Source organism: Triticum dicoccoides, chromosome 6B (assembly GCF_002162155.2).
Source record: "Triticum dicoccoides isolate Atlit2015 ecotype Zavitan chromosome 6B, WEW_v2.0, whole genome shotgun sequence".
Lineage (NCBI taxonomy): Eukaryota > Viridiplantae > Streptophyta > Magnoliopsida > Poales > Poaceae > Triticum > Triticum dicoccoides.
The window spans coordinates 379005199-379029017 of NC_041391.1; the positions used below are offsets into that span (position 1 = coordinate 379005199).

Here is a 23819-nt window from a genome sequence, read left to right on the forward strand (position 1 = left end):
TTTTCTTTTGTTAAGCTTTCATACATTTATAGCTCTAGTGCATCCGTTGCATGGCAATCCCTACTCCTCATGTTGACATCAATTGATGGGCATCTCCATAGCCCGTTGATTATCCTCGTCAATGTGAGACTTTCTCCTTTTTTGTCTTCTCCACACAATCCCCATCATCATATTCTATTCCACCCTTAGTGTTATATCCATGGCTCACGCTCATGTATTGTGTGAAAGTTGAAAAAGTTTGAGATTATTTAAGTACGAAACAATTGCTTGGCTTGTCATCGGGGGTGTAGAATTTGGGAGCATTTTTGTGTGACTAAAATGAAGCATAGCCTAACTATATGATTTTGTAGGGATGAACTTTCTTTAGCCATGTTATTTTGAGAAGACATGATTGCTTTGATTAGTATGCTTGAAGTATTACTATTTCTTATGTCAATATGAACTTTTATTTTGAATCATTTGGATCTGAACATTCATGCCACAATAAAGAAAATTACATTGAGAATTGTGCTAGGTAGCATTCCACATCAAAAAATTTGTTTTTATCTTACCTACTCGAGGACGAGCAGGAATTAAGCTTGGAGATGCTTGATACGTCTCCAATGTATCTATAATTTTTGATTGTTCCATGCTATTATATTACCCGTTTTGGATGTTTATGGGCTTTACTTTATACATTTATAACACTTTTTAGACTAACCTCCTAACCGGAGGCCCCGCCTGTATTGCTGGGTTTTTTTTGCCTATTTCAGTATTTCAAAGAAAAGTAATATCAAACGGAGTCCAAACGGAATGAAACCTTCGGGAGCGTGAATTTTGGAACAAACGTGATCTAGAGGACTTGGAGTGCAAGACAAGAAGCGGACGAGGAGGCCACGAGGGTGGAGGGCGCGCCCACCCCTACAGGGCGTGCCCCCTATCTCGTGGGCCCCTCGGGCAGCCACCGACCTACTTCTTCCTCCTATATATACCCACGTACCCCGAAAACATCAGGGGAGCCAACGAAAACCTAATTCCACCGCCTTAACCTTCTGTATCCGCGAGATCCATCTTGGAGCCTTCGTCGGTGCTCCGCCGGAGCGGGAATCGACCACGGATGGTTTCTACAACATCACCATAGCCCCTTCGATGAGTTGTGAGTAGTTTACCAAAGACCTTCGGGTCCATAGTTATTAGCTAGATGGCTTCTTCTCTCTTTTTGGATCTCAATACCATGTTCTCCTCGATCTTCTTGGAGATCTATTCGATGTAACTCTTTTTGCGGTGTGTTTGTCGAGATCCGATGAATTGTGGGTTTATGATCAAGTTTATCTATGAGAAATATTTGAATCTCCTCTGAATTCTTTTATGTATGATTGAGTTATCTTTGTAAGTCTCTTTGAATTATTAGTTTGGTTTGGCCTACTAGATTGATCTTTCTTGCAATGGGAGAAGTGCTTGGCTTTGGGTTCAATCTTCCGGTGTCCTTTCCCAGTGACAGCAGGGGCAGCAAGGCACGTATTGTATTGTTGCCATCGAGGATAAAAAGATGGGATTTATATCATATTGCATGAGTATATCCTCTACATCATGTCATCTTTCTTAATGTGTTACTCTGTTCTTATGAACTTAATACTCTAGATGCATGCTGGATATCGGTCTATGTGTGGAGTAATAGTAGTAGATGCAGGAAGGAGTCGGTCTACTTTTCATGGACGTGATGCCTATATACATGATCATGCCTAGATAATCTCATAATTATTCGTTTTTCTATCAATTGCTCGACAGTAATTTGTTCACCCATCGTAATACTTATGCTATCTTCAGAGAAGCCACTAGTGAAACCTATGGCCCACGGGTCTATCTTTTATCATATAAGCTTTCAATCTAATTTTATTTGCATCTTTACTTTTCCAATCTATATTATAAAATACCAAAAATATATTTATCTTATCATACTATCTCTATCAGATCTCACTTTCGCAAGTGGCCATGAAGGGATTGACAACCCCTTTATTGCCTTGGTTGCGAGTTCTTTATTTGTTTGTGTAGGTGTGTGGGACTTTTGAGGAGCCTCCTACTGGATTGATACCTTGGTTCTCAAAAACTGAGGGAAATACTTACTCTATTATTGCTGCATCACCCTTTCCTCTTCAAGGAAAACCAATGCAAGCTCAAGACGTAGCAGGCATAACCCACCTGGGCGCACCTGGGCCCATAGGCGCGCCCTGGTGGGTTGTGCCCCCCTCGGGGCACCCCTCTGGTACTTATTTGGCCCGTCTTGTGTCTTCTAGTCCAAAAAAATCCACAAAAAGTTTCACTACGTTTGGACTCCGTTTGGTATTGATTTCCTGCAATGTAAAAAACAAGCAGAAAACAGCAACTGACACCGGGCACTATGTCAATAGGTTAGTACCAAAAAATGATATCAAATGATTATAAAATGATTGTAAAACATCCAAGAATGATAATATAACAGCATGGAACAATAAAAAATTATAGATACATTGGAGACGTATCAGCATCCCCATGCTTAATTCCAGCTTGTCCTCGAGTAGGTAAATGATAAAAACTGAATTTTTGATGTGGAATGTTGCCTAGCATGTTCATCACATATTCTTTTCTTTGTAGCATGGACATTTGGACTTTTATATGGTTCAAAGCAATAGTATGGTTTTGACATGAAGACTTTAATACTCAACATATCAACAAGCAACCATGTCTTTCAAAATATCAACACTAAATCAAGTTATCCCTAGCCCATTATGCTCAATCATTGATCCATTCATGAAACACACTCGAATACTAGTTATACCCAATGCTCAAGTACGATCATAGTGCCCCTTAGTTGGTGCTTTATAAGAGAATATGGAAACTCAAGTAAAAAATATAAATTGCATAAAGTAGAAGAAAGGCCCTTCGCGGAGGGAAGTAGGGATTTGTAGAGGTGCCATAGCTCAAAGAGAAAATTTAGAGATAAAAACATTTGGGAAGGCATACTTTTCCCACCAACGAAAATGACTTAGAGCTCCCAACACTTTCCATGCTAGATATATCATAGGCGGTTCCCAAACAGAAAATAAAGTTTATTCCTTTTTCCACCATACTTTCACTTTTCTTGGCTAACCGTATCCATGGGTGCCCTCCATACCAACACTTTCCAAGTAATTTATTATTTGACAACATAAAGTAAATTCATTTTTCATTTCGGAAATGGGCATCCCTAATATCTTTGTCGCACTCTCGTGCAATGACAAGTGAATAAACACTCATCGTGAGAATAACACATCTAGCATGGAAAATATCAGCCACCCCTCACCACCTCGCGAGCGGTACGAGCACACAAAAGAGAAATTTATTTTGAAAATTAGAGATGGCACATACAAATTTGCTTAGAACGGCATGGAAATACCGCATATAGGTAGGTATAGTGGACTCATATGGCAAAACTGGTTTAAAGGGTTTTGGATGCACAAGTGGTGATCATACTTTGTGCAAATGAAGGCTAGCAAAAAGACTGAGAAGCATCCAACCAAGAAACAAAAAATCTCATAAGCGGGCATTAAGCATAACTAACACCGAATAATGCACCACAAGTAGGATGTAATTTCATTGCATAACTATTGACTTTCATGCTTGCATAGGGAATCACAAACCTTAACACCAATATTCTTACTAAAGCATAATTACTAATCAACATGACTCAATATCATATCGTCATATCTCAAAACCATTACAAAGAACCACGTTTATTTTGTCCAATGATCTTCATGAAAGTTTTTATTATATCCTCCTTGGATATCTATCACTTCGGGACTAATTTATATGTTGCTTTTAATAAGCTCAAACAAATATAAGTGAAGAGCATGAGCATAATATTTCTTTCTCTCAAAATAATTTAAGTGAAGCAAGAGAGAAGTTCTTAAAAAAATTACTAACTCCCAAATAAATCTAAGTGAAGCATGAGAGCATTTCTTCAAAAATAACAAATCACGCCGTGCTCAAAAAGATATAAGTGAAGCACTAGAGCAATTCCAAGGCTCTAAAAATTTAAGTGAAGCATAGGAGCAAGCATAGCATAATTTTTGGCTCTCTCAAAAAAGTGTGTCCAGCAAGGATTCAAGACTTAAAATAAAAAAGCAAAACAAACAAAGACTCATATCAAAAAAGACGCTCCAAGCAAAACTCATAATACGTGATGGTCGTTAGAAGAAAGAGCGGATACCACTCGGGGGCATCCCCAGACTTAGTTGCTTGACGTCTTGAATATTATCTTGGGGTGCCTCGGGCATCCCCAAGCTTAGCCTTTTGCTAATCCTCATTCCTTCATCAATCGTAATATCACCCAAAACTTGAAAACTTCAATCACACAAAACTCAACAAAACTTTCGTGAGATCCGTTAGTATAAAAAAGCAAACCACTACTATAAGTACTGTTGCATTATATATACTGTATTACAACTTTTTTATGGCAAAAACTCTTCAAAGAAAACCATAGAATCATCAAAACAAGCACACAACACAGAGAAAACAGAATCTGTCAAAAACAGAAAAATCTGTAGCAATCTGGATATTTGGAATACTTCTGTAACTCCAAAAATTCTGAAAACTTAGGACCCCGTGGGAAATTTGTATATTAATCTTCTGGCAAAAGAATCAACTCAAAATCACTCTTCGATTAAAAATGGGAATTTTTTTCGTGACCGCAAAAGTTTCTGTTTTTCAGCAAGATCAAATCAACTCTCACCCAAATCATTCCAAAGGCTTTGCATGGCACAAACACTAATTCAATCCACAAAAAACACATCTAATCAGAGACATAATTGGGTATTTTATTTAAAACATCAAGAAAACCAAAAAGCAAAAAGATACAGGTTGGGTTGCCTCCCAACGAGCGCTGTCGTTTTACGCCCCTAGCTACGCATAATGCAAAGGATCTAAGTGTTGTCATTTTTAGTTCTAGATCCATACGATGCCCTCATGATATATTCATATGGTGGCCTAATTCTTGTTCTAGGGAAGTGTTCCATACCCTTCCTTAGTGGAAATTGAAATTTAATATTGTCTTCTTTCATATCAATCACGACACCAATAGTACGTAAAAATGGTCTACCAAGTATAATTGGACAAGAAGGATTGCAACCAATATCAAGAACGATAAAATCTATGGGCACATAATTCCTTTTTGAAAGAATAAGAACATCATTATCTTCACATAGGCTTTTTAATAGTGGAATCTGCCAAGTGCAAATTTAAAGAGCATTCTTCAATATCGGTAAGACCAAGCACATCACATAAAGATTTCGGAATTGTAGAAACACTAGCACCCAAGTCACATAAAGCAAAACACTCATAATTTTTAATCTTGACTTTGATGGTAGGTTCTCATTCATCGTGTAATTTTCTAGGAATTGAAACTTATAATTCCAACTTTTCTTCAAAAGCTTTCATCATGGCATCAACAATATGTTTAGTAAAAGCTTTATTTTGTTCATAAGCATGGGGTGAATTTATCATGGATTGCAACAAAGAAATACAATCAACCAAAGAGCAACTATCATAGTTAAAGTCTTTGTAATCCAAAAGAGTGGGCACATCACTAGTTAAAGTTTTGGCCTCTTCAAACCCACTTTTATCAATTTTCTCAACAAGATTTTCACCCTCCGAATTATGAGGACGCCTTCTAGCTAAAGTTGACTCTTCTTCAGTCCCCTTTTCATCAATCTTAATTTTACTAAACAAATAATCAATATAAGAAACACCAATCATTTTAAGATCTGCATCACTTTTATCTTCTAACAAGATTGGTTTGGTGGCCATTTGACTTACTAAAGTAGCTTGTGCATCGGATATTTTACCTAGCAAACTTTCAGCAAAAGCATACTTAGATTGAAGATTGAAAACTTCTCTACTAATATCATCAAGTTGTTTTGTTATAGCATCTAGCACAACGGAGTGCTCCTTAAGTTCTTCAGTAAAATAATTATTATGCTCAAATTGTGTAATCATATATTCCTTAGTACTTTTCTCAATTTCAAGCAAAATATTTGGGTAAGGGACATCATAATATTTTTGTTGAGGCATCATGACTACGCAAACAAGAACGCACACAAAAACAGATCTGACGAGAAAACGGCGAACGAAAAAGAGGGCGAATAAAATGGCAAATTTTTGTGAAGTGGGGGAGAGGAAAATGAGAGGCAAATGGCAAATAATATAAATTGCAAGGAGATGAGATTTGTAATTAGGAATCTGGTTGATGTTGATGATGTCTCCCTGGCAATGGTGCCAGAAATTCCTTTTGATGTTTGCTTGAACTACGTTGGTATTTCCCCAAAGAGGAAGGGATGATGCAGCATAGCAATGGTAGATATTTCTCTCAATGATGAGACCAAGGTTATCGAACCAGTAGGAGAACCACGCAACACCACGTAAACAACTCCTACACACAAAGAACAAATACTTGCAACCCGACGTAAGAGAGGGGTTGTCAATCCCTCATGGGTAAAAAGATAGGTAAAATTGTAGTAGATTGGATAAATAGATCTTGCAGGAATGCAAGATAAAATAAATTACTAAAAATTGCAGAAAGGTATTTTTGGATTAATATATCTGAAAATAAAAGCAAATACAAATAGATCATGAAGGCAAATATATTAAAGAAGAGCCCCGAGGGCCATAGATTTCACTAGCGGCTTCTCTCAAGAAAAATAGCAAATGGTGGATAAACAAATTAATGTTGGGCAATTGATAGAACTTCAAATACTCATGGCGATATCCAGGCAATGATCATTATATAGGCATCACGTCCAAGATTAGTAGACCGACTCCTGCCTACATCTACTACTATTACTCGACACATCGACCGCTATCCAGCATGCATCCAGTGTATTAAGTTCATGAACGATGACATGATGTAGACAAGATCTATTTATGTAGAAATAGACCCCATCTTGTTATCCTTAATAGCACTGATACATACGTGTCGGTTCCCCTTCTGTCACTGGGATCAAGCACCGTAAGATCGAACCCATCACAAAGCACCTCTTTCCATTGCAAGATAAATAGATCAAGTTGGCCAAACAAAACCCAAATATCGGAGAAGAAATACGAGGTGATAAGCAATCATGCATATAAGAGATCAAAGAAGACTCAAATAACTTTCATGGATAAAAACATAGATCTGATCACAAACTCAAAGTTCATCTAATCCCAACAAACACACCGCAAAAAGAGTTACATCATATGGATCTCCAAGAGACCATTGTATTGAGAATCGAATGAGAGAGAGAAAGCCATCTAGCTACTAACTACGGACCCGTAGGTCTACAATGAACTACTCACGCATCATTGGAGAGGCACCAATGAGGATGATGAACCCCTCCGTGATGGTGTTTAGATTGGATCTGGTGGTTCTGGAACTTGCGGTGGCCGGAATTGATTTTCGTCGACTCCCCTAGGGTTTCTGGAATATTGGGGTATTTATAGAGTAAAGAGGCGGTGCAGGAGGCCACCGAGGTGGGCATAACCCACCTGGGCACGCCTGGGCCCCTAGGTGCACCCTGGTTGGTTGTGCCCCACTCGAGGCACCCCTCTGGTACTTCTTCGGCCCATCTTGTGTCTTCTGGTCCAAAAAAAATCCATAAAAAGTTTCGCAGCATTTGGACTCCGTTTGGTATTGATTTCCTGTGATGTAAAAAACAAGCAGAAAACAGCAACTGGCACTGGGCACTATGTCAATAGGTTAGTACCAAAATGATATAAAATGATTGTAAAACATCCAAGAATGATAATATAACAGCACGGAACAATCAAAAATTATAGATATGTTGGAGACGTATCACTGGTGCTTAGTCAGAGTCCGAGTCGCCGTCTTTGGACTTGACGAGTAGGTGCCTGCCACCGCTGTCCTCTCCATCGGTGTCCTCCTCGAGCGACACATCATCGCTCGACCTTTCTACACAGCACCCAAGACGAGCATTTGAACTCACGAAAACCTTGACAGAGAGCATGCCAGACTCCACCAACTTGAAGCGAAGGACATGCCCCTCCGCAAGGTAGTGGGCGCGGGTGAAGGTTTTCCACCCGTGCCTAAGGAGCCTGACACGGAGCATGGGGAACAAAACATTCACTCACACAGCGCCATTGCAGCAGCCGCTCATGCGCAGCCATAGCCCAGGCGGCTGGTCGGCCTCTATCACCCTAGCGAAAGGACAAGGAAGCCGCAGGCAACTATGGGGAGGATCGCGCAGCTTGACAACAAACTCAAGCGACATGTCCCCCGTATGGCCTTCTGCCGGGGATGGAGCAGTTTAAGGAGAAATGACGAGTGCGCCGCTCCGTCCGCCTCGACCGCAGGCGCCACGTCGACCTCGACCTCACCCTATGGCTCGACCTCGTGCACTGGAATCGGCCTCTACAACCACTGCTGAAGTCGAGGCATGGTGTCGAGGAGAAGCTCTCGCCGTTGCGGTCGAAGCATGAGCCACGCCTCTTCCTCTCGCCATGATAGAAGGCAGAAGAAAGAAAGGAGAAGAAGGAGGAGATGGATGAGCATCGCTACCCTCGCACCCCTCATTCTATAGCGGAGGCGACGGAGGCTAGCTCTCCACTACTCTGGAGCAACCGCCCCACTCCACCAATCCGGCTCTCTGCATCCCTGGCTGGCGTCTTGCTTCATCAATCGCCCATTCTCGCCAATCCGACGCCATGACTCGTCTGGCCAGAGAACTACCATCACGACTGCCCTCCTGCACAAATCCCACGTCCCGCGACTAATTCGCGTTGTGGGAAAATGCAGAAAGGCTGCAATAAAGCAGGTCGTGATGGCAGAATCGACAGTTACCCCAAACCGCGCACACACGCCTTAACGGCCCCCTGATGTCTACTACACAACTTGTTATCGTAGACTCGTGTTGGGCCTCCGAGCGCAGAGTTTTGTAGGACAGTAGCAATTTTCCCTCAAATGGATGAACAAAGGTTTATCAATCTGTGGGAGACATAGGATGAAGATGGTCTCTCTCAAAAAAGCCTGCAACCAAATAACAAAAAGTCTCTTGTGTCCCCAACACACCAAATACAATGGTAATTTTTATAGCTGCACTAGTTCGGCGAAGAGATGGTAATAAAAGCATAGTAATGATAGTAGATATTGATTTTTGTAATAGGAACAATAAAAAACAGCAAGGTAGCAATTGATAAAATGGAGCACGAACGGTATTGAAATGCTTGAAAATGAGGCCTAGGGTCCGTACTTTCGCTAGTGCAATTTCTTAACAATGCTAATATAATTGGATCACATAACCATCCCTCAACGTGCGATGAAGAGTCACTCCAAAGTTCCTATCTAGCGGAGAACATAAGAATAAATTGAGTAGGGTACGAAACCACCCTAAAGCTATTATTTCCGATCAATCTATCCTAGAGTTCGTACTAAAATAACACCAAGCTATTCTTTTTGATCGATCTATCTAAGAGTTCACAGTAAAATAACACCATATGATACAAATCAACCAACTCTGATTCACCTAGATAATCCAATGTCACCCCGAGTATCCATGAGTTGATCATACGATATGCATCAAACAATTTCAGATTCATAATACTCAATCCAACACAAAGAACTTCAAAGAGTGCCCCAAGATTTCTATCAGAGAAACGAAGATGAGAACGTGCATCAACCCCTATGCATAGATTACCCCAATGTCACCTCGGGAATCCGCGAGTTGAGTGCCAAAACACATATCGAGTGAATCAATATGATACCCCATTGTCACAACGGGTATTCATAGAAAGACATACATCAAGTGTTCTCAAATCCATAAAAGTACTCAATCCTATAAGAACAAACTATCAAAGGGAAAACTCAATTCACAACAAGATAGAGAGGGGAAAACACCACATGATCCAACTATATAAACAAAGCCCGCGATACATTAAGATCGTGCCATCTCAAGAACACGAGAGAGAGAGAGAGAGAGAGAGAGAGAGATTAAACACATAGGTACTGGTACAAACCCTCAGCTCCGAGGGTGGACTACTCCCTCCTCATCACGAAGGCCATAGGAATGATGAAGATGGCCTCTGGTGATGATTTCCCCCTCCGGCGGAGTGCCCGAAATGGGGTCTAGATTGGTTTTCCGTGGCTACAGAGGCTTGCAATGGCGGAACTTCTGATCTAGGGTTATTTCTGGGGGGTTCTGTATTTATAGGATTTTTTGGCGTTGGTTTCACGTGAAGATGGGCCTCGAGGTGGGCATAACCCACATGGGCGCGCCTGAGCCTCCTGGGACGCCCACGTGTCTTGTGCTCACCTCCTTCACCTTTTGGTCCTCCAACGAAGCTTCTATTGCCTCTTTTGTTCCAAAAAATCGTCAAAAAGTTTCATTGCATTTGGAGAACTTCTATTTCTGCACAAAAAACAACACCACGGTAGTTCTGCTGAAAACAACGTCAGTCCGGGTTAGTTCCATCCAAATCATACCAAAACCATATAAAATTGTTGTAAACATGGCATGAATACTTCATAATTTTAGATACATTGGACATGTATTAGCATCCCCAAGCTTAATTCCTACTCGTCCTCGAGTAGGTGAATGATAAAAGAAATAACTTATGAAGTGCGAATGCTAGCATAGTGCATAAGTTTGATCAATGATAATTTCAATCACTTTTGCTAGCATCATAACAACAACGCTTCCTCATAAAACTCATCATGATGAAGCAGCAACCAATTCACGTGTTAAGGTTCAAACAATGAATTCTCTTGAAACTCAACAACCTATATTCTTAGTCACCAAACAATTGCAATTCAACTTATTCAACAGAGTCTAAGTAAGAGCTCCACATACTCAATCATCATATAGTCTTCTGTTCTTGCAAGTACTCAAAGCATATTTTCAGAACAAATGGAATCCATCGAACACAGAGAAAGATAGGGGCTTAATGTTTCGCCTCCCAACTCATTTACCATAGAGATAATTGTCAACAATAATAAATCATGATCAAATATATTTGACTAGCCATATGTGCCTAGATCTTTCCCCACCACATGATGATTGCCAACTAGAGAATAATTGAGGTTGAAATGAGAATGCATTCTATTGACTCTTGCATAAAAGTAAACACTGAAAAGTAAAAGATAGACCCTTCACAGAGGGAAGCAGAGGTTGTCATGTGCTTTTTATTTGGATGCCCAAGCTCTTAATGCAAAGGAATGTCACGTTATATTGCCCCTTATGATCGCAACCTTTATTATGCAGTCCGTCACTTTTATTACTTTTCCATCACAAGTTTGTACAACACTCAAATTTCCCTTACAATAAAAGATCAAACATATTTAGGGGCAATTTTTATTGCCTTATGCACCAATGACAACTTACTTGGAGGATCTTATTCAATCTATAGGTAGGTATGGTGGACACTCATGGAAAGAAACAGGGTTTAAGGGTTTTTGGATGCACAAGTAGTATCTCTACTTAGTACAAATTTTCGGCTAGCAAAAGATCCTAGGCAAACACCACATGTTGGAGGATCCATGACAATATAACTTCTATGCAAATATACACAACCGTAACTCATTACCTTGTCTTGTTTGTCCAACTTCTACTAATTTTCTCAAGTTTGAAAATAATTAATGGGTATTCACAACCATAGAAGATGTCCAAGATAATATATTTGTATGTGAAAGTTCTCTCCCTTATACTAATCATTCATGAATTGCTTGTATGACCAATATTGTGATTGTCAAGCTTCAAAAGATTTCACTTTCTAAACCCAATGTGAAGCTACTACTAGGCATAATATGACGAAATATAGTTTCACCTTCATGATATTCAATTCATTCAACAATTTACTCATAGTATATAAGTGAAGCACAAGAGTAAAAGACAAACTACTCCAAAAAGATATAAGTGAAGATCAAGCGAGTAGTTAAGTAAATGGGTAGCTAATTGGGGACTCTCTCTTATTTAAAACTTTCAGATCTATGTAATTTATTAAAATAGCAAGAAAAACAAAACAAAATGACATTCCAAGAATATCACAACTCGTGTGAAGAAGCAAAAACTTAGGCTCAACCGGTACTAACCGATAATTGTTGAAGAAGAAAGGTGGGATGCCTACCGGGGCATCCCCAAGCTTAGATGCTTGAGACTTGTTGAAATATTAATATGGGATGCCTTAGGAATCCCCAAGATTTAACTTTTGTGTTTCCTTAATTCCTTTTATATCACGGTTTCCCTAAATTTTAAAAACTTCATCCACACAAAACTCAACAAGAACTCAGAGATAAGTTAGTATAAATCAATGCAATAACCTTATCATTATACTATAGAAAATCACTAAAATTATTATTTAAAATTGCATACTAAATGCCTCTGCATATTTAATAGTCATATCCTCAAATAGAATCAATAAACAAGCAAACATATGCAAACAATGCAAACATAACAGCAATCTGTCAAAACAGTATAGTTTGTAAAGAAGGCAAGAAGATTCATACTTCTGTAACTCCAAGAATTTTGAAAAATTACCACACAGTAGAAAATTTCTTGTATCTTATTGTGTAAAAATTTCAAGATTTTATCACGTTCTGACATTCTTTAACAATTTATACAATGAAAGAAAACTTTCTATTTTTAAACAACAACATGTAGGCTTGCAAAATAAGCATGGTAAAGGCTATACTTGACATTTTTATTGAAGTAGAAGATGCAAAACATTATTATAAATAACAGCAAGTAAATACAAATAAAATAAAATGACGCTCCAGGCAAAACACATATCATGTGTTTTATAAAAATATAGCTTCAAGTGAGGTTACCGATAATGTTGGAGACGAAAGAGGGGATGCCTTCCGGGACATCCCCAAGCTTATTTGCTTGGATATTCCTTGAATATTACCTTGGGTGCCTTGAAATAACCAATATTAGGTTCTTGCCACTCCTTATTCTCCTCATATCGATATCTCACCCAAAACTTGAAAACTTCAATCACACAAAACTTAACGGAACTTTCGTGAGATGACTTAGTATGATAAAAAGCAAACCATTCACTTTTGGTACTGTCAAAGACAAGATTCATAACTGTTCTCACACAATGTCTACTGTACCATATTATTTCCACAATTTATATTGAGCAATATAAGCCATAGAAACTAGAAAACAAGCAAACTATGCATTGAAAACAGAATCTGTCAAAAACAGAACAGTCTGTAATGATCTAGACAATGACCATACTTCTTAACTCCAACAATTCTGAAAAATTAGGACGATGTAGGAAATTTGTATATAAATCTTGTGTAAAAAATTCATAAGATTTTGTAATTTCTGTGATTTTTGAAAATTGTTTTACTGGACGCAAAAGTTTCTGTTTTCTAACAAGATCAAATCAACTATCACCAAACATAATCCCAAAGGCTTTACTTGGCACTTCATTGAAACAAAAGTTATAAAACATAATTACTACAGTAGACTAATCATGTGAACACACAAAAACAATAGGTTTAAATGTTGGGTTGTCTCCCAACAAGCGCTTTTCTTTAATGCCTTTTAGCTAGGCATGATGATTTCAATGATGCTCGCATAAAAGATAAGAAATGAAACATAACAGGAGCATCATGAAGCATATGACTAGCAAATTTAAGTCTAACCCACTTCCTATGTATAGGGATTTTGTGAGCAAACAATTTATGGGAGCAAGAATCAACTAGCGTAGGCAGGCAAAACAAGTATAGCTTCAAGATTTTCAACACATAGAGAGAAAACTTGATATTATTGAGATATGTAAAAGCATATGTTCCACTCTCATAATAATTGTTAGTGGCATCATAAATGAATTCAACAATATAGCTATCATATACATAATTCTTTTCATGATCCACATGCATAAAAAATTTATTACTCTCCACATAGGCAAATTTATTCTCATGAATAGTAGTGGGAGCAAACTCAACAAAATAACTATCATGGGAAACTTGATTGGCATAATGCAATTGAAAATAAAAATCATGATGACAAGTTTCATGGTTATAATTATTCTTTATAGCATACATGTCATCACCATAATCATCATAGAAAGGAGGCATGCAATCTTCATAATAAATATTCTCATCAAAACATGGGGGACTAAAAACATCATCTTCATCAAACATAGCATCCCCAAGCTTATGGCTTTGCATATCATTAGCATCATGGATATTCAAAGAATTAATACTAGCAACATCGCATATCATTCAAAGATTTTATGCCAAATATTTTATTAATTCTTCTTCTATCAACTGAGCACAATTTTCCTTTCCATCATTTTCAAGAAAGACATGATAATGATGAATAATATGAGACCACCTCAATTCCATTTCTTCATAGTTTTCTTTTTATAAAGCAAACTAGTGATAAAACAAGAAACTAAAAGATTCAATTGCAAGGTCTAAAAATATACCTTCAAGCACTCACCTCCCCGGCAACGGCGCCAGAAAAGAGCTTGATGTCTACTACACAACTTGTTCTTGTAGACTCGTATTAGGCCTCCAAGCGTAGAGTTTTGTAGGACAGTGACAATTTTCCCTCAAGTGGATGACCTAAGGTTTATAAATCCGTGGGAGGCGTAGGATGAAGATGGTCTCTCTCAAACAACCCTGCAACCAAATAACAAAAAGCCTCTTGTGTACCCAACACACCAAATACAATGGTAATTTGTATAGGTGCACTAGTTCGGCGAAGAGATGGTAATAAAAGCGTAGTAATGATACGACATATTGATTTTTGTAATAGGAACAATAAAAAACAGCAAGGTAGCAGTTGATAAAACGGAGCATGAACGGTACTAAAATGCTTGAAAATGAGGCCTAGGGTCTGTACTTTCACTGGTGCAATCTCTCAACAATGCTAATATAATTGGATAACATAACCATCCCTCAACGTGCGATGAAGAATCACTCCTAAGTTCCTATCTAGTGGAGAACATAAGAAGAAATTGTTTGTAGGGTACGAAACCACCTCAAAGTTATACTTTCCGATCAATCTATCCTAGAGTTCGTACTAAAATAACACCAAGCTATTCTTTTAGATCGATCTATCTCAGAGTTCATACTAAAATAACACCATATGATACACATCGACCAACTCTAATGTCACCTAGATACTCCAATGTCACCACGAGTATCCGTGAGTTGATCTTATGATATACATCAAACAATTTCAGATTCATAATACTCAATCCAACACAAAGAACCTCAAAGAGTGCCCCAAGATTTCTACCGGAGAAACAAAGACGAGAACATGCATCAGCCCCTATGCATAGATTACACCAACGTCACCTCGGGAATCCGTGAGTTGAGTGCCAAAACACATATCAAGTGAATCAATATGATACCCCATTGTCACCATGAGTATTCATAGCAAGAAATGCATCAAGTGTTCTCAAATCCATAAAAGTATTCAATCCGATAAGAACAAAATCTCAAAGTGGAAACTCAATTCACAACAAGATAGAGAGGGGAAAACACCATATGATCCAACTATATCTACAAAGCCCGCGATACATCAAGATCATGCCATCTCAAGAACACGAGAGAGAGATTAAACACATAGCTACTGGTACAAACCCTCAGCCCCGAGGGTGGACTACTCCCTCCTCATCATGGAGACCATATGGATGATGAAGATGACCTCCGGTGATGATTTCCTCCTCCGACAGAGTGCCGGAACAGGGTCTAAATTGGTTTTTCGTGGCTATAGAGGCTTGCAGCGGTGGAACTTCTGATGTAGGGTTATTTCTGGGGGTTTCTATATTTATAGGATTTTTTTGGCGTTGGTTTCACGCGAAGATGGGCCTCAAGGTGGGCACAACCCACCTGGGCGCGCCTGGGCCTCCTGGTGCGCCCAGGTGTCTTGTGCTTACCTCCTTCACCTTCTGGTCCTCCCACAAAGCTTCTAGTGCCTATTTTGTTCCAACAAAACCGTCAAAAAGTTTCATTGCATTTGGAGAGCTTCTATTTCTGCACAAAAAATAACACCACGGTAGTTCTGCTGAAAACAGCGCCAGTCTGGGTTAGTTCCATCCAAATCATACCAAAACCATATAAAATTGTTGTAAACATGGCATGAATACTTCATAAATTATAGATACACTGGAGACATATCACCCCCCGCATGCGCAGGTGCCCCCTGGTCTCTGATACGACAGCTCGTACCGCCATGACCCCAAGAAAGATAACATATGGCTGACAGCTGGCATGAATTCAAGGTTAATGAAGAAGCAAAGAAGATCTCAGGACACAACATTGTTCCCGGCAAGATCGATGTGTGCGCCTATCATTGTGGTGCCTACCCCTACGATGTTCGGCGACACGCATGGTGTAGGCCCGGGGCCTCCTGTCGGTGCAAGAGACATGGACGTTTGCCGCCCTAACTTATGCACAGGCATGCTGCAACTCTAACATCAAGTGCCAAATCTCATATACAACTAAAGCAGAGAAGCCGCTCTTCGTGAGATCAAGGAGAACATTAAGGAGGCCAAGCATTGGAACAAGACACAAAATTCATAAGGGAGCAACCAACTCCGGCAGGAACGAGCCGGCAAGCCAAGACCCGGCAAGCCCCTTGGGCATGGGCTCCCCGCCGACACCAGCGCTCTGCCTCTCTCACCAGCTGGTCGCTGATCAGTGAGATGTCGAGGCCGCGGGTGTTTAGTTGGACGTATCACATGCGTGTCAGCTTGCTGGGGCGGCGGGTCACCTTTATTGACACTTGTCCTGATGGCGTGTCACGCTAATAGGAGGTAGCTGAATAAGAGGCTCGGCAACTTTGCCAGGATTCAACCTCCACATGACACCTAGCAGCATATTTAATGCATTTTGTCCTAAATAGCAGAGTTAGGTATGATAGTTCTGTTTCAGTCTAATCACCCATGTAATTACCTTTTTGCCAACGTGGTGACCCTTGAGCTATAGAAGGAGGGCCAGGGCAACATTAGTAGGAGTTCGAATCTTTGCAACCCTCACACATAGGTATTCGTGTAGCTGCTCTTTCCACCACTTGTCGGGGGAGAGCGCTCCGTGTATTTGTGCTAAAACACCACCCCATACACCAAAAGGCAGGAGTAGGGTTTTACGACTCCGGGTGGCCCGAACCTGGGTAAAATCGTGTGCTTCTCGTTGTATTTGCTCTTTGCGCCAATCGCCACCCCCTTGACGAACCAGGAAAGGGGCAACATTGCCCCATAGATCGCTGGCTCCACGTCGACAGTGTGCACGCCATGCAAGGCACCGGACGCGGGAGGTGGCGGCAGCCCTCGCGGCGGCCGACATCGACGAGGCGGTGTCGCATTCTCCGGCGCCCCGTATGGCGCATCAGTCTGGGCACCGCAACCGCATCATGGTGGACGTTGGTGGCTCGTCCCCGGACGGATCCATCATCGATCTGAGGTCCATCGGCACCGTTCGGGTTCCAGTCTCCGACGAGGAAGAGTAGGGCATGGGAGACGGCAGGTCCTTGAGTCCCATGGGCCAGCTCGTGTCCCATGCCCTACCCTACCTTGCCGGCGATCGGCCCAACACTATAAGAAGCGTAGCCGGCCGCCGGACATGGCCAGAGCGGAGCCAGGCGGGCGGGAAGCGGAACCGGACGAGCTCTGCGTAGATTAGGTTTCACGTTGCATGTAATAATATGGATTTGAGCTTTCTAATTTGAGGTATCCGGATGTGAAATGCGTTTTTTGAGGGGTGACCGATCATTGTCCGTGGACGCGTCCGGGGGTCGGATTTGCCAAATCCGGCTGTAGATGCTCTTAGATATGTCTCCCTAGTTAATGTACAAACGTGTCATTCCTGGGCGTAGTTGCCAGTGAAACGATTTGCGTCCAGTCAATTTCGTGACCATTGCTGCCACGAGACGGCTCACTGGACGAGCATTCGAGGGCTGCCACACCTTCTTCGACCTCAAGCCGGCCCTTCTTCGGTTTCAAAAAAAAAAAAGCCGGCCCTTCTCTTCTTCCTTCAGCACCCGTTTCACGTGAGGTAAGTTCACCACCTGAATAAGAGGTGAGATTAATCATCCGTGCATACGTAAGCAAACAGCGGCACGTTGCATCCGGGGAAAAATGCTTGTCACCACACAACCATGTGTTTTTCGTCTAAGACAGGCTGAGGAGGATGCATGCTGCCAAACTATATGCACAACATTATTTTTACCTCGTATTCACATAGCCATGTCCAACTCGGCCAGATTCCTGAACGGAGGCTAACGAACGCATCATAGATTTACACACGATTTATGGAGTAACTGGGGACTGGTGCGTTGTGTCTCAACTAATATCTTCCTGCCTCTTCATTTGTTGGAATTTCGCCCAAAGAGCAATCATCACATTAAAAACGACGAACAGGGGACGAAGGACTGGACTCCTACGCCACGGCTCTACTTGGAGATTGTGAGCGAGCGAAAATACTAGACTACAGAGGATCTACAGAGTAATTAGGGACTGATGCGTTGTGTCTCCTAATCTCCCCCGTCCCCTGATTTGTCAGAATTTTCGCCCCAGATCAACCACGTTAATAACGACAAACAAGTTGTTAAAAAACCGATGAGCAAGTGATGAAGAACTGGGCTCTTGCGCCTTGGCTCTACTTGGAGGTGCTGAGTTGTGTCTCAACTAATCTCTCATTACCAGCGGTTTAGCAGCTACTGTATTTGTTGGGCCATTTGAAATTGTAGGAATCAGGCGACCTTTGAATATAAGAAAGTGGCATCTCCTTTTGAGTTTGTGTTTACAGCGTGTCTTCATTTGAACTACTGGGCAGGACTCATGAAGAGAGAGGACCGCCTGGAGTTGGAGCACGCCAACAGCATGATGAGGCTATGCGCGACTGCCTATGCTGAGGGCACCTTGGAATGAGCTCTCCCAGGCGATGCAGTCATCTTCTTGCTGTGGAAATAGTGCGATGCCTTGGACTTTAGTTATTTTGCTATGTTGATGTTCGATGTTTCTTCTTCTGATGCCTCTGCGCGGCTGTTCAGACTGTTTTTCTGTCCACAGTACTTGTTTAGTACAGTACTTGTTTAGTTGCGCGTTGATGGTGCTTCAAGGTTTTTGCCACGCGGTGTACGTTTCGATTATTGTGAGCGCCTACGGTGAGTTTCCTAAAGTGCTTGAACTCGCCTTTTCCCTTTCCCTGTTTGTTAAGACTTGGATTCAGCTGTATTTCCATTATTTCTATATAACAGAAAGGGGATTAGCACGGTTTAAAAATAAAAGTTGCAAATAAAAATAGAGGACCATTCAAAGAACTTAAACCTCTCTCCCACAAAAAAAAGAACCGAAACCTCCTTTGGCAGTGGTTTTGCTCATAATTGTATTCGATTTTGTATATTTACAACAATGTGTTTGTAAAATCTGGGAATTACAAAGAAACTAAGGGACATTTGGATAATTATTATTATTACTGGCCAAATATTTATATTTCCACCTATCATGGCCTAGAAAACAATTCACCTGGAACATATGGGTTGAAATAATCCCAGAAACTCAACTGTAGAAGAATATCATAAGATAAAAATGTGAATGGAAGCAAGTCCAGTTGGCCTAGCGCTTCTAATCTGTTCCGTTGCTTTGGGTCGGATGGTCAATTGGAGTATACATGCCCCATTTTCGTTCTTTTGGTCTCCAAGTATCTCTGATTCTCAGTGGTTATTGGAGTTACCAAGGGCACCCTACCCACAATGCTCAACCCGTAACCCTTCAGACCAACATATTTGGCAGGATTGTTAGTCATCAACTTCATTGAACGGACTCCTAGATCGCGTAATATCTACAGAGAATAAGCAAAAATGTCATGACTCCTGGAATACATCAAGAGAATGCCATGTGACTTCTATAATAGCAAGGATACACCAGATAAGATTAGTAACAGCGAATTCATGAAGAGGATGGATAAGCATGTCTAAGTGGATTTTTTGTACAGTTGTGCATACTGTATGAAATACGAAAATCAGTTCAATGTGCCCCTGGAAGTCTTCCTATATAAAAATGTATATGATATACAAAAGGGATGATGTAGATTCTTACCTGTGCACCGATCCCATATTCCCTCGAGTCCACAGGCAGTCCTAGTTCCTCGTTAGCTTCCACAGTGTCACGTCCATCGTCTTGTAAGTTATAAGCACGAAGCTTGTGACCCAGACCAATACCCCTCCCTTCATGCCCACGAAGATAAACTAGTACACCCCTTCCGGCCTTCTCAATCCTCTCCATTGACATTGCAAGCTGGTCACCACAATCACATCTTGCTGATCCAAAAATGTCTCCTGTGAGACACTCAGAATGGACCCTCACAAGAATATCTTGACCATCTCCAATCTCACCCTGTTGGTTGTAGAATAATACAAGGATAAAATCAGGTTTTAGAAGGGAAATAAACTACCAGATCTAACAATTACGTCCTACAGAAGCATTATAAGTCTTCAGTATCTTACTTTCACCATTGCGATATGCTCGATCCCATCAATAACAGATCTGTAGCAGTAAGCACGGACATTGCCCCATCTCAAAGGTATGCGTGCAACAGATGCACGTTCAATTAGTCTGTCTCTTTTTCTCCTATATCTGTAAAAGAATTTCTGTGAGCATGCCAACAAGTATTCCATAATAATCATAACAAGAAAAAAGAGGACAATGAAAAATAATAATATTTAGTATCTACATCCTATCAAAAATGCCAAGTCGTTAAGTGTTATAGGAACTATTAGTGACCTATTACTCTATTAGCCTATATGGCAAGTAACAAAAACCCTCAAGGCTAATACAGGAAGCATCAGGACTTGGTCAGGGCTGAGGTTATGTCAAAGAACTTACCTGATCAAGTCAGCAATCGATACGATCTTCAAATTATTCTTTTCAGCAAACAAGCGCAGCTTGGGTAAGCGAGCCATGGAGCCATCCTCATCCACAATCTCACAGAGTACTCCAACAGGAGGTAACCCAGCCAGCACAGCAAGATCAACAGATGCTTCAGTGTGTCCAGCTCGTTTGAGAACACCCCCGTCTCTGTACTTCAGAGGGAAAATATGGCCAGGCCGATTGAAATCTTCAGGCTTTGAGTAAGGGGATGCAAGAGTCATGACTGTCTTTGCCCTATCCTTTGCAGATACCCCAGTTGTTGTGCCTTCTTTAGCATCCTACAGACCATAACAGATAAACTGCACCTTAGTAGAAAATTTCTATCGTAGGGATGTTTGTTGGGAACAACTAACACCTAGGTTGATTTATTTTCCAGTATGAAATAACGAAATTAGTAAGCTATATGTGCTTCATCAGTTAAGCAAATTGATAAGATACAAAATTGTTTTGGACTTTTGGTTAGAAGTTGCATATAATGTAGATCAGACAGTATTTGTTCTATAGGACTCCAAGAAAAGAAGGATGATAACAGGGAAGGACAATTTTGCAACAACAACACAGACACACCAAAAAACAAAGGTGCCAACATGTTGCTCAGACAAACATGAAACTCGTAGAATTGATCTGTGCTTGTACCACAGACCACCGTATCTGTGCATTTTTGCTTTTGCAAAGGAAAAGAAATGCTAGAGAGAAGCATGCCATATCCATACTTTTGACAAGCAACAGAGAAATTGTTGCCCATATAACACCATAACTACGTAATATAATGCTCAAATATGAATAACAATAGTAGCATACCACAGTAATGGTGAAAGCAGTACATAGCTTCTCCTCATTTTCCTTTGTTGAAACCATCAAAGGAAGGTTCAATCTTTCCAGATCATTTTCTTTCATGCTAACACACACAATTCCTGTGCTATGCCTTACTATGAAAGCCATAGCCTCTGGGGTAACCAAAGAAGCAGCCAATATAAGATCACCTTCATTTTCTCTTGATTCGTCATCAACGACAATCACAAGCTACAAGAGCCATCCAATGTCAGGAAAATACCATGTAGCAGTAACAGAACTTGTTAGAAAGATAATAACAAATAAGCCATCAAACAAAGAATTGCAAGGCATACTAACTTTTCCTTGTCGAATGTCCTCAATAGCCTCCGAAATCGATGAGAAGCCCTCGGTCGGACTATCCAGATCAAGTTCAGCATCGTCTTCTTCGTTTGACAATGTGTCCACGACACATGACAGATCAGTAGATATGATTTCTGCTGCAACAACAGAATCCACAGGAATAACAGAGTTTGTGGTTGGATGGTCCTGGGCTCGCACAGAAGTGCTCTTTAACGACAGTGTGTCATCATTTTCCAAGCAACCATCAGCTGGAAATCCACTATTCTTTTTTAAGGATGCTGCTATCTTCAAGCCCAGAGACTTCATGTTGGCATTTCTCGAATTTGTGGGAAAAGAATAAGAAACTGATCCCTTTGCCTGCTTGGACACATCACTGCCTCCCAAGAACTGCACCCTGCATTCGTACAAACAGGTGAAAATAAAACCTGCAAATCAGTCTCACTCATTCAATCAATTAGGCTTAAAAGACGACTTCAAAAAACTATAGTCATGCTTCTCTATTTCAGTTCCAGAGCTGTGAAGGTTATATTTCGGTATCTTAAAACGGGGCATTGTTTTTGTCATCTTACAACACAACAGAGTTACTACAACCGTACTATCATGTTCGTTCATCAACTAACTTCACTCACACTAGAGACGCTGACAAAAACCAGTAGACCATTGGTGGGAGCTATCAATCAAACGTACAAAAGCGTGGATTCCTATGCGCACAGAGCCAAGAAAGCAAAGCAATAAAGAAGTGTGGCCAGCGCAAGACGAACAGAGGGAGGGCCGGAGCGGGCTGCGCAGGCGGAGAGAGCTTACGGTTGGCGGCGAAGCACGGCGACGGACGAAGACGACGGCGCAATCGAAGCCATCCCGATGCTCTCCTCCAAGACAAGGACTCAACCTGCTAATCAACCACGGAGAGCCGCGAAATCAGCGACCGTACGTCAACATCTCTCGAACCAAAATATTCAAATTCCGGTCTAAAAGACGCGCGAGATCTGAAAACGACAAATCAGCGATTCTTCGTGCTTCGATCTCGACCCCTGCAGCCTCCAAGGCGCTGGAACGAATTGCCGAGGGGCGGTAATGGCTCTTACCCGTCGGAGGCTTCTCGGCCGAGGTCTCCTGCGGCGGCGAACGAGAAGGAGGAGGGAAAAGAGAGCTTCGATTCGATTTCCTTCTCGGTATTGGATTTGAGTTCTGGTCGTGGTTGGGTGAGTTGATTAGGGATGGGGTTGGTGTGGGGAGAGAGAGAGAGAGAGACTGGGGAAGAGGGGAGAGACAGGGTGCGTGATTTATAACGTGCAGGTGCAGCCACCAACGCGGCAGGTTCGCGCTAGCCGCCTCGAGGCCAAATTTCGTGTTTTGACCCCTTTTTGAAACAAAATCGAGATCTGACCCCTTTTTGAAACAAAATCGAGATCTGACCCTTTTTGCTACCGCCAAGAGGCCCGGTGGTAGGATTATCTAGGCTACCGCCGGATACTGCGGCGGTACGAAACTTATCCACGTCAGTAGTGTTAACGGCCTTCGTCCCCCCTCCGTCCCACCCTACCGCCGCCGGTCATGGCGGTAGCCTGTCCGATCCTACCGCCGGGGTACCTGGCGGTAGGGTGCGGGCAGTTATAAGCCGCCGGCCGCCCCACCCCTCCCCTTCTCCCCCAACCACCCGCCTCAAAAACAGAGGAGTTCTTCCTCTCGCGCCTCTCTCTTCTCCTCCACTCTCCCCCTCAGATCTTCGTCGTTTCTTCACCATTTTTGCGGATCGAGATGGCCCCGAAGAAAGAAAAGTAAGCTCCTTCGATCCCTCCAATTAGTTTTAGTCA

General features: G+C 41.4%; 1 protein-coding gene across 2 annotated transcripts; it reads right to left on the reverse strand.

Moving 5' to 3' along the window:
• Nucleotides 1-19281: 19281 nt before the first annotated feature.
• On the reverse strand, nucleotides 19282-23261 carry LOC119322167 (probable bifunctional riboflavin biosynthesis protein RIBA 2, chloroplastic). 2 transcript variants are annotated; one of them, XM_037595655.1, is made up of 8 exons: nucleotides 23091-23261; nucleotides 22810-22894; nucleotides 22003-22399; nucleotides 21673-21894; nucleotides 20827-21149; nucleotides 20448-20577; nucleotides 20041-20337; nucleotides 19282-19783 (listed from the first exon to the last, which is right to left on the reverse strand). In XM_037595655.1, exons 2-8 carry the CDS (start codon nucleotides 22860-22862, stop codon nucleotides 19598-19600), a joined length of 1608 nt encoding a protein of 535 aa, XP_037451552.1. In that variant the 5' UTR covers nucleotides 22863-22894; nucleotides 23091-23261; the 3' UTR covers nucleotides 19282-19597. The 2 variants fall into 2 exon arrangements, with proteins under 2 accessions (XP_037451552.1, XP_037451553.1); XM_037595656.1 differs by having other exon boundaries at nucleotides 22810-22897.
• Between the last annotated feature and the right edge of the window lie 558 nt (nucleotides 23262-23819).